This window comes from Aphanomyces invadans (assembly GCF_000520115.1).
Source record: "Aphanomyces invadans strain NJM9701 unplaced genomic scaffold supercont1.2, whole genome shotgun sequence".
NCBI lineage: Eukaryota > Oomycota > Saprolegniomycetes > Saprolegniales > Verrucalvaceae > Aphanomyces > Aphanomyces invadans.
The window spans coordinates 224,900-236,065 of NW_008580147.1; the positions used below are offsets into that span (position 1 = coordinate 224,900).

General features: G+C 54.8%; 5 protein-coding genes across 13 annotated transcripts; 3 read left to right on the forward strand and 2 right to left on the reverse strand.

Moving 5' to 3' along the window:
- Window positions 1–2,465: 2,465 nt before the first annotated feature.
- H310_00889 (hypothetical protein) lies at window positions 2,466–4,176 on the forward strand (the record flags this gene model as incomplete). Its single annotated transcript, XM_008863835.1, has 1 exon — window positions 2,466–4,176. One exon carries the CDS (start codon window positions 2,466–2,468, stop codon window positions 4,113–4,115), a length of 1,650 nt encoding a protein of 549 aa, XP_008862057.1. The 3' UTR covers window positions 4,116–4,176.
- Window positions 4,177–4,369: 193 nt separating this feature from the next.
- H310_00890 (hypothetical protein) lies at window positions 4,370–6,568 on the forward strand. 3 transcript variants are annotated; one of them, XM_008863837.1, is made up of 11 exons: window positions 4,371–4,741; window positions 4,805–4,889; window positions 4,935–5,000; window positions 5,053–5,133; window positions 5,180–5,248; window positions 5,289–5,354; window positions 5,412–5,477; window positions 5,523–5,594; window positions 5,650–5,718; window positions 5,766–6,118; window positions 6,167–6,568. In XM_008863837.1, the coding sequence occupies exons 1-11, from the start codon at window positions 4,414–4,416 to the stop codon at window positions 6,328–6,330; spliced, it is 1,419 nt and encodes a 472-aa protein (XP_008862059.1). In that variant the 5' UTR covers window positions 4,371–4,413; the 3' UTR covers window positions 6,331–6,568. The 3 variants fall into 3 exon arrangements, with proteins under 3 accessions (XP_008862060.1, XP_008862059.1, XP_008862058.1); XM_008863836.1 differs by having other exon boundaries at window positions 4,371–4,889; XM_008863838.1 differs by having other exon boundaries at window positions 4,370–4,889; window positions 5,523–5,718.
- On the reverse strand, window positions 6,324–8,615 carry H310_00891 (hypothetical protein). Of its 5 annotated transcripts, none has more exons than XM_008863841.1 (13): window positions 8,217–8,615; window positions 8,101–8,166; window positions 7,949–8,033; window positions 7,834–7,888; window positions 7,709–7,786; window positions 7,445–7,652; window positions 7,288–7,401; window positions 7,151–7,238; window positions 7,079–7,101; window positions 6,866–7,030; window positions 6,669–6,809; window positions 6,579–6,621; window positions 6,324–6,538 (listed from the first exon to the last, which is right to left on the reverse strand). In XM_008863841.1, exons 1-13 carry the CDS (start codon window positions 8,565–8,567, stop codon window positions 6,372–6,374), a joined length of 1,584 nt encoding a protein of 527 aa, XP_008862063.1. In that variant the 5' UTR covers window positions 8,568–8,615; the 3' UTR covers window positions 6,324–6,371. The 5 variants fall into 5 exon arrangements, with proteins under 5 accessions (XP_008862063.1, XP_008862061.1, XP_008862064.1 ...); XM_008863839.1 differs by having other exon boundaries at window positions 6,666–6,809; window positions 8,217–8,610; XM_008863842.1 differs by having other exon boundaries at window positions 6,579–6,809.
- A 20-nt stretch (window positions 8,616–8,635) lies between these two features.
- H310_00892 (hypothetical protein) lies at window positions 8,636–9,364 on the reverse strand. Its single transcript, XM_008863844.1, has 2 exons — window positions 9,034–9,364; window positions 8,636–8,979 (listed from the first exon to the last, which is right to left on the reverse strand). Exons 1-2 carry the CDS (start codon window positions 9,331–9,333, stop codon window positions 8,731–8,733), a joined length of 549 nt encoding a protein of 182 aa, XP_008862066.1. The 5' UTR covers window positions 9,334–9,364; the 3' UTR covers window positions 8,636–8,730.
- A 53-nt stretch (window positions 9,365–9,417) lies between these two features.
- On the forward strand, window positions 9,418–11,155 carry H310_00893 (hypothetical protein). Of its 3 annotated transcripts, XM_008863845.1 has the most exons (9): window positions 9,418–9,575; window positions 9,633–9,731; window positions 9,783–9,822; window positions 9,880–9,942; window positions 9,985–10,128; window positions 10,183–10,332; window positions 10,382–10,576; window positions 10,626–10,862; window positions 10,927–11,155. In XM_008863845.1, the coding sequence occupies exons 1-9, from the start codon at window positions 9,526–9,528 to the stop codon at window positions 11,023–11,025; spliced, it is 1,077 nt and encodes a 358-aa protein (XP_008862067.1). In that variant the 5' UTR covers window positions 9,418–9,525; the 3' UTR covers window positions 11,026–11,155. The 3 variants fall into 3 exon arrangements, with proteins under 3 accessions (XP_008862067.1, XP_008862068.1, XP_008862069.1); XM_008863846.1 differs by lacking the exon at window positions 9,418–9,575 and having other exon boundaries at window positions 9,598–9,731; XM_008863847.1 differs by lacking the exons at window positions 9,418–9,575; window positions 9,633–9,731; window positions 9,783–9,822; window positions 9,880–9,942 and having other exon boundaries at window positions 9,946–10,128.
- Window positions 11,156–11,166: the final 11 nt, after the last annotated feature.

Below are 11,166 nucleotides of genomic sequence, written 5' to 3' on the forward strand. Positions count from 1 at the left end.
ATTTTGGACTGTCCACTCGATAAAGGTCAAGAAATGCTCATACGCAAACCTCGACAGATCGAGAGTTTTGCCATCACGGCTGTCCTCGCACACCATCAGCAAGTCGTCCAGACCAGCGTGAACGATCCACTTTTTGACCTGGTTGATCCCAGAAGCGTAACCACTTCGTGTCTGCTCTGAGATGCGGTTGCGCCGAGCACTAGCGATGGTGAAATCTTCCCGCCGCGCCATGAAAACTTGCGAATGCGGCGAGCCTTTGCATTGGCTTATTAAATCTAAGTTTCTTGTCAATGGATTGGCTGGTCGGGATGCAATGCAAGCAGCATTATGAATTCCAGGATTTCTTCCAATAAAATGTTTTTGAATTTGATAACTTCAAAATTGTATGTTATTTTAAAAGATTCCTTCAATTCCCTGCCAACAAATGGAGAATTCAATGCTGTGTGCACTACGATTCCAAGAAATTTGTCCGCATATTACTACGTTTTCCGGATTATGATTTTCAAATGTCGCCAGTAATATAGAACAGAGGTAGTTCAAAATCCTGATTTACTGACATACGTATGTATAAATGTGACAGTCTGAAATACAAACCCCAGACGCAGCGGCCGCAGCTGTGCCAACCAATACCGTTTATTGAAATCGCATGTGCACTACGGTTTGTATTTCGACGTGTACTTGCGCTGACGCTTTCACTTCGTCCGACGCACCGTTGGATGCGTTTGAAATCAGGACTTCAGCAATTAATCCCGAATTAGGATATCCGCAATTGGTGTGACTAATCCGAATGAAGCCAGGAACGTGAATCTGAATTACCCCATCCCGTCGTCCGCTTGGTAGTTTGTCATGGGCGTTCGACGCCGCCCCGAGGAGACGAAGTCCCCTCGAGAATGGCATCTGCGGACGTACGGAGAGGGATGGATATGGATATTGTCGTAAAAGCTGTGGGTTCGGGAACACAATCGCATATCAACGTGCAATGAAAAGTGGGTTCGCTGCGTTGGTGGAGCCTCAGTTGGTTGTCCCAACGGTTTCGACATCATTCTCCATTCTCGCATCCATATCTGGACGTCGGGGGCTGCGAACGAATACATGGACTGGGCTGCGCAAGCATCAAAGTTTGACACGTTGGCACCACACTAACATTGCGATGATTTCCAACCGCCCCTGATCCAGGTGGAGGGTGGCGGTCCTGCCATCGTGGGTGGTCCTCGGGAGTTAAACAACCTGTATTTGGCGATGACTCTGTGGTACACCTTGCAGTTACCCATCATGACGGTGGCCGGCAGCCAAGTCGGACGCAAACCTTGTGCACATTAGCAAAGAAATGGTCCGTGGAGCCATGGCGGCGCCGACTCGGCGTTGGATGCCAACGTTATGGATTGGATGGACGGCGCTTGCGCGATGCGCCACGTCACATACCCCCGTATGCTTTTTGTCACCACGTCTGGGTCGCACACTTTCTCAACCACCGGTTTTTCGTGGGACGCCTTTCCGCGCCAAGTGAACTCAACTCACAGGGTCGGGTGTACAGCAGGTCGATATGGCTGGCTGCGGGTTCGCCTGGCATCCCACACGCAGCCACTTCGCCCTCTCGTTCCAGAACCCCCCATGCCCCACTATCACGCGTTTTTCTGCAAGCAAAACATGTCGTCCCCCTCGCGACAGCGGCGCGTTTGCTGTCTTCGCCGACGACAGGGCGGGTTCTATATTTGATTGTCGATCGACCGTTCCTCGATCGTGTGGACGATGGGGATGTGCGGTTGCTTCTATTCCGAGCGGGGGGGGAGGCGCGGACAACGCGTGCGCTCGAGGGCCCCCAGTACAGGCGCACTCACCCGAGTGAGTTTCGTGGCTACCTGTCCTGATTGGAGCAACGAACTCCCAACGCAACACAAGTGGCAAGGCCGTGAATCTTGGCTCAATGGCGTGCCTAGGTCGCCCTCACCGACCAACCGTACAGTACGTAGTAGTAGATAGACCGACCGCGTCAAGGGCATCGCACGCTTCCGTCGTTGGGGGATGCCCGCAGTGTGTTGGCGAGGCTCGCGGAGCCGTCAAGGCAACGAGGCACCAAACCCACGTCGACTCGTCGCATCCACCCCTTGTCAGGACGCATCCGGCACCGAAACCCACGCGGCCACACAACTTGCGTGTCGGATTGTAACCATCTGAGCACACGACGAGATGCGATATGTCATGCAACGTTCGCGGCACGGTCGTTGCGCCAGATATCCGATTACATCCGGATAAACGACCTCTGTTGCAACGTGGGTGCGTTTGTTTCGCATATATCATTCCGATGGTGGACATGATCTCGTTCGACGTTCGACGGCCCGGTGCCAAGGCCCGCGTGCCAAACCGCTTGTCGTGACGACCCAAATTAACTAGCGTTCAGTATGGCCGCGCGCTTGACCGGCTTGAAGTGGCCTGGCGGCGGCGTTGGGTCGGGAGTCGCCAGAAACATGCAAAAACCAGACGCCGCCGTGCGTGTCCACCGCACGGTATCCACCGGCGCAGCCGAGAACGTGCCTCCATTCAAACACTCGCCACCAACCCCCCATCCACTCGACACTGTCGTGGGCCCTCACAGCACCATGCTGCGAAGAGACCCGGCGTACCAACCCCCGACAAGTCGGTTTGCCGCCGCTCCTCTCAGCCGAGCACACGAGCGCAAGCTGAAGCAACTCGGTCGGACGCTGCTCAAGCAAGCGATTGTCGAATGTGAAACGTCGCTGCAAGGGATGGACCAGCACTGGAAGCACGTGCGCAACTCGTACGGCATTAAGGTGTACAAGGCCAAGACGATCCACGCGCCGTCCCAGATCATGACGACCGGCATCATCAAGGCCAGTTTGAACCAAGTCATGCAGTGTCTGTACGCGGACAACACGGCGCAGTTCCGCATGCTGAACGCTCTCCTCATGCCGAAAGAACACCTCGACTGCGAAGTGCTCCATGCGCTCGATGTCCAAGACGACAGCCACCCGTTTCGATTCAACGGCGTCAAGTGGTGCGCGACCACGTCGGGGTCGCTTGGCAAGACGAAAGACCTGTGCTACTTCGAGTCGACGGGACTGACCCAGACCCTGGACAAGGACGGCCACCCCCTCGAGTACGGCTACTGCTTTCTCGAGTCGTACGACTTGCCGCAGTGCCCCAAGCTGGACGCGTTTTCGATCGGCCGCGCCAAGATCTCGATTCGCCACATCTTTCGAGAGCTTCCGATGGGGGCGACCGTCGTAATGACACACTCCACGGTGGACTCGTCGACGTTGCCGATGTGGATCCACCCGCAGGGATCAATCCCCCCGCAAGTCTTGTCTATTGTCAACGCCGCCGAAGTTGCACAGTCGGTGGAACTTTCCCTCCGCGTGCACCAGCAAACGTCGGATGGCCTGACTGTGTACAACAAGGCCGCCACCGCGACCCATCACAACACGAGCCCCAGGCCATGGGCCAAGCTCTCGTTTCTGCTCAACCGTCATCCCAAGTGCACCCTGTGCCGCAACGAAGCCCCCAAGCTCATTCGCCGACGGATCGTCGAAGTGGAAGGCAATGGCATCAAGACGTCACGGCAATTGTTTTGCTGCACCTGCGCGTCCCCCACTGTGTCATCTTTTCCGACGCCTGTGGGGCTCGCCCCAACACCCGTTGACTACGAGGACAACGACGATGATGGATCGTCCATGCTCTTGTCCATGCGAAGCAGCAGCACGCTTCATGTGTCTGGGTACGCTTCGTCGTCGTCATCGTCTGCGTGTTCGTCAGAGTCGTCCGTGCACATGCTCGAGCTGGACGACGAGGACGCGTTGGACGAGCTGTCGTACTCGGGGCTTCCGTTCACACGTGTCCCGCCGCCGCCACTGGTTCACAAGTCGAGTCAAGTCGTGTACCACAGCGAGACGGAGGACTCGTCCGACGAGTGCTCCGAGTCTCCGCGACAGCCTGATGAGTTCTGTTGCCACATGCACTCTGTCCACCCCGCGTCGACATCGATCGCGACCGAGCTCTCCCGACTCACTGTGCAAATGGACCACATTTGGGGCATCGTCCGCGCCAACAAAACGCAAGCCGACTACTTTCGAGGCTGCAACCGCATAGAATATTTATGATCTGTACAATACAAGCACCGTCCTCACGGGTCGCAACGTGGGGATGGATCCTTCCCATGAACTTTCAATTAACACTACAGGTGGACATTCATCGTCCCAGCGCGCACAACCCCTCACGCTTGTCGCTGCGAGATCGGCCGAGTGGACAGCCGCTAATGCGGCGCATCGTTGCCTTGGTGCTTGCTGGTTCGACCTGGCGACCGTCCGGTAAACTTTATCCGAACGACATGCTGTCGTTGTGTTGTGTGTCATGCACACGGTCGCGTTGGTCAAAACGACGGCAACCCGCCGGCCGCGGATGAAGACGGGAGCGAAGAGAGATGGGAATGTGAAAGTAACACGTCGGCCACTGAAACGGATGCGTTCGAAAGGAGCAGTGAAGGATGCCTCGACACAGTGGAGGAGGCAGCACTCCAAACAATCTGCAATGGTGACAGCACACCAACCCGAGACGAAGTTTCGCCACGACCGTTCGAAAGCAGCACAAACGATGAGGCCATCGAGCAAGCAACAACGTCCCAAGAAAGAGAACGTTGATTTGAGCAATTGCAAGTCGAAAACGGCAGCTCTGACCCAATGCACGATTGGCTGGCGAGAGCGGTATTGCATCATGCGAATGAACAAAGGCAAGTGTGAGTCCACACGCATCAGCAACAAGGACAAGCACTTTAATTTGTCCACGAACAAAGCTGCCAAATCCAAGACGTTGCTTGTCGCGAACGTGAAGGTGGCGAATGTTGTTGTGCAAGCCGTCCCTCCGGGCACGGACCGGTTGTACGTCGGTGTCTGTCCTGGCCATCTCCTGACTTGAATTGGCAGGGAATTCTCGCACTTTCAACGCGTTGAAATGCACGACATCGTTCTCCCCACCGGGATTACCACCATGTACGTCCGTTCTCGTCCATGCCATCGTCAACGGGTCGATGGCGACACACAGATCGTTTTCTCGAGGCATCGTGGGCGCATATCCGTCGCCGACCTTTCGCAACATCACACTGCCGCCGACCGTGAAAGAAGTGTTCGTGTATTGTTGATTACAACGACGATGCTTACTCGTGTTGTAGGTCATTTCGGTGTGTGAAAATGGAATTGTTCAACCCAACGGAATGGGCCGCCGTGCCCATGGAGACCATGTACGTGGCCACGCAATGTTCGTCGTCACGGCTGGCGCAGGGGGCTCCACAACAACATGCTCGACTCCTTTGTCAACGTCACGTTTCCCCCGTCCGTCCAATACTTGTACGGCAGACATGGAGGAGCGTGGTCCATATGCCTCACTCATGGAGACGTTGGTAGGGACCTGAGCAAAAACAAGCTGACTGCATTCGTCAACACAACGCTTCCCGTGAACCTTCAGTCGTTGTAGGCCACTTCATGGCTTTCGTGGACGCGCTCATGCCGCCGTAGACGTCTCAGCAGCAACAAGTTCCACACGCTGGACGCAATTCCTCTGCACGATCTACCCCACCTCACCCGACTGTGCGGTCCTTCGCAGCTCTGCCCGCAGGGACGCTCTCACACTCGCATGTTCTAGCATCGTATCGGACAACCCCCTTGGCACGGTCGACGCGAGCACCGTGCTCCCGTCGTCCCTGATAGATCTGTACGTTGGATGGTGCGAGTTGGACCGTCACGTGATATGTTTCCCAGAGACTTGTCCAAATGCAGCTTGACACGCATCGATCGCGCATTTCGATACCCTGAACGACTGCGGAAACTCGACCTCTCCGACAACAACATGACGTCGTTCGTGCCAGACTTGCTCCCGATCTCGTTGAGCGAACTCAAACTGGCGGGCAACCCCCTCGACGACTTCGTTATCCGCGATCGCGCCATGCTCAAGCAGTTGCGCCAGATGAAAACGTTGGATGCGACGACCACCAACGTCATGTGCAATTCGACCGCGTATCGAAAGGTTGTCGTCCAAGGACAGGTCTTTGCGTGCATGCTGAAGGCCATGGCGGAATCGACGACGATGTTGAACGCCAACGGCAACATGGCAGGTACTGGTGTGTGAGAGAAGCGTCCGAGGCGCTGAGGGGACGCTGTAGGGAAAGAAGACTCCACTCTGTCGACGGTGACGGTCGTGCTCGTCGTGGCATGTGCGAGTTCGGTTGTCGTGTTGATCGGAGTCGTTGTCATGCTGCGCCACCAACAGAACCAACGATGGCTTTCGCCCATCGCTGACAAGGAGAAAGGACGCGAGCGACGGTAGAACCGACACCAGAAACACGACGACGGTGTGGTTGGTATATATTACGCGCGCTTGACGACTCTGGCCACGATGATCGTGATGTCGTCTGGCATGCCGCCCCCCCACATCTTGTCGTTTTCTTTCGCGAGGCGGGCAAATGGCGAGTCGATCGTTCGGTCCAACGATAAGTCGTATGCGCGTTTCACGAGCTTCTTCGTCATCGATTCCACTACACTCAATTGAGATTTTTCACGCGCAACAGTTGGTACCGTCGGGCTCGGCCGCGACGATTTCAAGCAGCCGGTCTTCGTCCTGCACGATCATGAGGGGACGTTTCGTGAGGGGGAGCGCCATACCACGTTGTCGAATAGACCGTCCGTGGCCAGGATGATCAAGTCGCCGTCTTCGACGGGTACGCGGAGGTTCACCGCTTCACGTGGTGTTTCAAAAAGCGGTCCAGAACCGTCGGGGATGTCTGGCCCTGGGACGTAATATCCCAGCTACAACCCCCCTTCCAAGTCACGGCCAAGCGTCGGGGGGGGGCGCATTTACGTACTTGAAAGGGGCAATTGAAGTAGTGCAGTTGCTGGGGCGACCGGTACGACACATGCGCTCCCTTTCGTCGGCCGGCAGGAGTCAAATCCGTGTCTCTGTTCTTCATCTTGCGCATCAACGACCCATCCAATGTCCCTCGCTTCTCCGCTGTTTTCAAGTCGGACTTCTACTCCACACACATCACACTGTGGTCTCCATTGCGTTGTGTGTGTACCTTGTCTCGAATGATCAAGAATCCTGCAGACCACTCGTTGAGTCTGTATCGAGAAGTGTGTGCCAAACGTACCGGAATCGCCCAAGTTTACAGCGTACAGCTCGCCGTGGACCGGGTCAAGGGCTACAACGCAGGCCGTGGCGCTGCCAACGATCGCTTTCTACGCGAATGACCGTGGTGACGATGGCTGGGACGACAGGCGCACGTGCCTGGGACACACTTTGCCACGCCGCATGGAGGACTTCGGACGGATTCACGTGGGGGTGTTTGGTCAGCGACAGAGTCGCGGCAGCTTGCGCAGCTTTCATGAGTTCTTTCGAATACTATCCATGGTCGTTCAAGCCAGAACGAAACAACTCAACCGACCATGCCAGCGCTAATGCCTTGCTCAAACCAACTGCCCACTCCGTCCGATACTCCAAAGCACAGCACGTCGACGCCGCCTGTTGAAGTTTGCTCGCCGGCAGTCCCGAGAAAGTACGCGTCTTCGCCCCCCGTGTCAACTTTTTGGGGGTGTGGAATCGACATTGCGTACGAGTGGAGGACGAACTTGGGCACCTCCTGGCCATCCATGCTACGCGCATGAGGGTTCAGCCGGAAGGATGTTGCAAGCCACTGCGTGATACTCACGCGACACTCGGCGCCAGGGACGTGTTTTTCGGTAGCCCTTTCCGCGGTAAGATGAGATGGACGTAGTCTGACTTGGCGCTAACGACAGAGGATTCAGTTGTGCGTGCGCTCATCGAAGAGCATACCTATGCGCTTCGCCGTTCTTCTGGGATTCGTTCTTGACAAGCAGCGCTGCAATGTCTGTGCAGGAAGACAAGGGTGAAGGAGCTGCGGGGAACTTGTGGGGAGAAGAACACGGACCTGTCAGAGATATGATACCGAGCAAACTGTCACCGCTTAGTACAGGCAGCTCCCCTCGTCCAGTTAGGGCCATGACCGCCCGACACTAGAAGAGCCGCATGTCGGGGACAAAAATGGCGGCGCGATAGAAATGGATGATTGGCATATCGTACATCTTGCAGGGAGTCCTCTGGCGTGACGTGCACGATTTCTCGGGAAGGCAACGCCGCGTTCTTTACCTGCAAAGACATGGATGAAATCACGATGCCTATAGGGCTGCATGAAGTACCAAATTGGAGTGCCAGGATGCGTGATGTTGGCTGATATGGCTGATGATGCGGTGCTGCGTCAAGAGTCCCACAACACGGTCTTCATCATCCACGACAACAAGCGTGCTCGAGTTGTGATGTGCTGCCATCGTTTCCACCGCCTTGCTCAATGTGTCGTCTTCGTTCACGACGGACGCTTTTTGTGACCTCGCATGTCCCGCCACATTGAGGAGGTCCGCGGCTGTCATCGAGCGCATGTGGCGCTTCCACTGATTATTCCATGGCAATCGAGTCTTGAAGTGATTGCTCAGGTGGGGCAATCGCATCGTCAAGTAACCCTGCATCACCCGAGGAGCCACTCGATGCAGCATTCCGAACGATCGTCTCGTGGTTGATGATGGTACTGTACTTTAGAGAAGGTGACAGAATCTAGATAGTGTGCGGTTCCATCGACACATATTTACTGTTAATATTTCAAACGATGTATACCATCTTCAAGTGAAAGTGTCGCATTATTGCAACAAATAATCGACTTTAATTAGTGTTGGGCGTGGATTCCACATCGTCCACATCCAAGACATGGCGGACGATGGTGGTTTCGTCGTCGGCGAAGTCAAATTGCCCTGTGATGCGATGGCCTTTGAGAAGATGCGGAAGCCACAACGAATCGTCCGACCACATCGACGTGTACGGAATGGTGTCGTAGCCGTACCATTGCGGTCGCATTTCGTCCGTTTCTGCAGGTGACCCCGAATACGCTCGGGTTTGAAAGACGTGAACTTGCTACATTCCCACACGTTCGAGTGAATCGCATTGCAGATACAAAAATGTTGATACCATGACTTCAGGTTTGTCTTTGAACGTGAATACGAGGGTACCCATGCGCTCCATGTCTTTTCCATGGATTTCAATACTCGCCTCTTCCGTCATTTCGCGCGCCGCTGCATCCTCAATGGTCTTATCGGAAGGTTCGACCTTCCCGCCAAAGCCGTTCCATTTGCCTTCACCAAACCCGCGCTTCTTCATTCCAAGTAATACCTGCTTCTCGCCTTGGTGATCTCGCAACAAGAATGCCAACGTATACTGCTTCACACGCACAGCCTGCTGGAGTGTCGCGGCAATGGTCTTGGCTGCCATGTCGAACTTGTGATTGGCGCGGACATGGTCGCCTTGTTTCAAACAATCGCGATGTTCGAAACGCGTTTCGCACACAATCACCATGTTCCGAACAATTGTTATTCCAACCTTGCCGTGTTCCGCCTCCGCTGCCCTCTATCGCGCCATCTTGGGTGCATCAAGCAGCGCATGTTAGAGGAAGAAGCGTGAGAGATGGCATGCGGAAAGCTGATGAATTGGCCGCACCTTTATTCCTCAGTTGAGTACGTCAATTCTATTTTTACCAAGGCAAGTACCTCATCCCCTCGTGGCCGTGACAGTGTGCTCGTCGAACGGATCGAGTCGGCGATGAGCGTTCGTGTGTACAACAAGGACCAATTCGAGGCCCTTCAGCAAAATGCTCTCAATAACTCCAAGAGGTGGGTGCGCAGTTCCCATGCATTTGTCCAGCTCAACGTCGCATTGACCAGTCCAACAAGTGAGAAACAAAAAACACCACACTCGTCCTTGGTACACCTCATGCATTCCATCCGACACCGAAGAACATCATCATCGGTGCGTGTTTAGGGAAGCAGCAACGGATACCCGTATTCTGCCAAGACGTCCGACCTGTCCACGGACACCCGGCAGGTCAGAAGCGACCGTGTCGTCCACCTCATGCTTCTTGTGTAGAAACGTCTCTTGATGAAACACGAGCTGTACAAGAAGGACCAAGAAAACATTCAAAAGCAGATCCAGATCAACATCGCCGACTCGCTAGCCAAGCAGCGAAATAAACGGGAGGCCAACTTTGTCAAGCTGCGCAGGGATATCGATGTACGACATGAAACAGCGCAATCCTTCGTAGAATGACGTGTATGGAGAGCGCAGGAGGGTAAGAGCTTGGCGCAGGAGCTCGAGGAGCGGCTTCTGATCAAGGAAGAGACGGCGAAGCGGCAGAAGCAAAGGCTCTATGAAGAATGGAGCGAGAAGGTGTACAACAAGATCAACGGGCCCATCAATGAGCGTGTCAAGGCGATGGTGCGAACATCGCCACATTTCATTTGGAGAGGACCTCATGAACGGTTAGGACTCGAAAGCACTCAACTTGCACAAGCAAGAAGCTTACCAGCATTTCCTCGATACAGCCAACAAGAAGGGATGCCTCTTTCGTGACATCATCATCGAGAGCGAGTACGATCCCCTGCACGAAAACAAGGCCATTCAGCATTGCACGCGTGTGGACGATCCGTGCTGTCGTGTGATCAAGCATCGGGAAGAAGAGGTATGGCTTGTTCGTATTTTGAGAGGAGGATTCCATGGACACCGAGTAGGACGCGATTGCGAACGAAGGAAAGAAAGTGCTCGACGATTCAATGGAGCCACACGGAAACGGCGTGACCTTGGTGCTGGGGCGGTGCGACAACCTCGACACGAAGCTGTGGGCGAGCGGAATATTCGAGGCGACGCCGTATGGGTACTTCAACAAGATGATGGCCAGCACCATCAGCGCTGAATCGTCCAAGACGTACGAGTCCCGCGTCAAGTTTGACCACTACGACATTGAAAAGGTGCGTTCCAAGATATTTGTATGACGCGCCTCGGATTTGTCGTTACGACCGCATGCCTCTCTAGGGCGTCGGCACACTCAACAAGGAGTTTCCCAAGGGCAAGCAGACAACATTTAACGGCGTCAGTGGGTTGAAGTCCAAGGACCAAGTCCGTTTGGGTTAGCATGCGTCGTTGCTGACATGATCCTCCACACCGGCAATACCCCAGGACGATTCCATTTGGACAAGGCGCGGAAATTTGAATAACCTGTGAAATCGCATATAAAATGTGCAAGGCAAACGTTGATGTTGGGTTTGTTCCAAG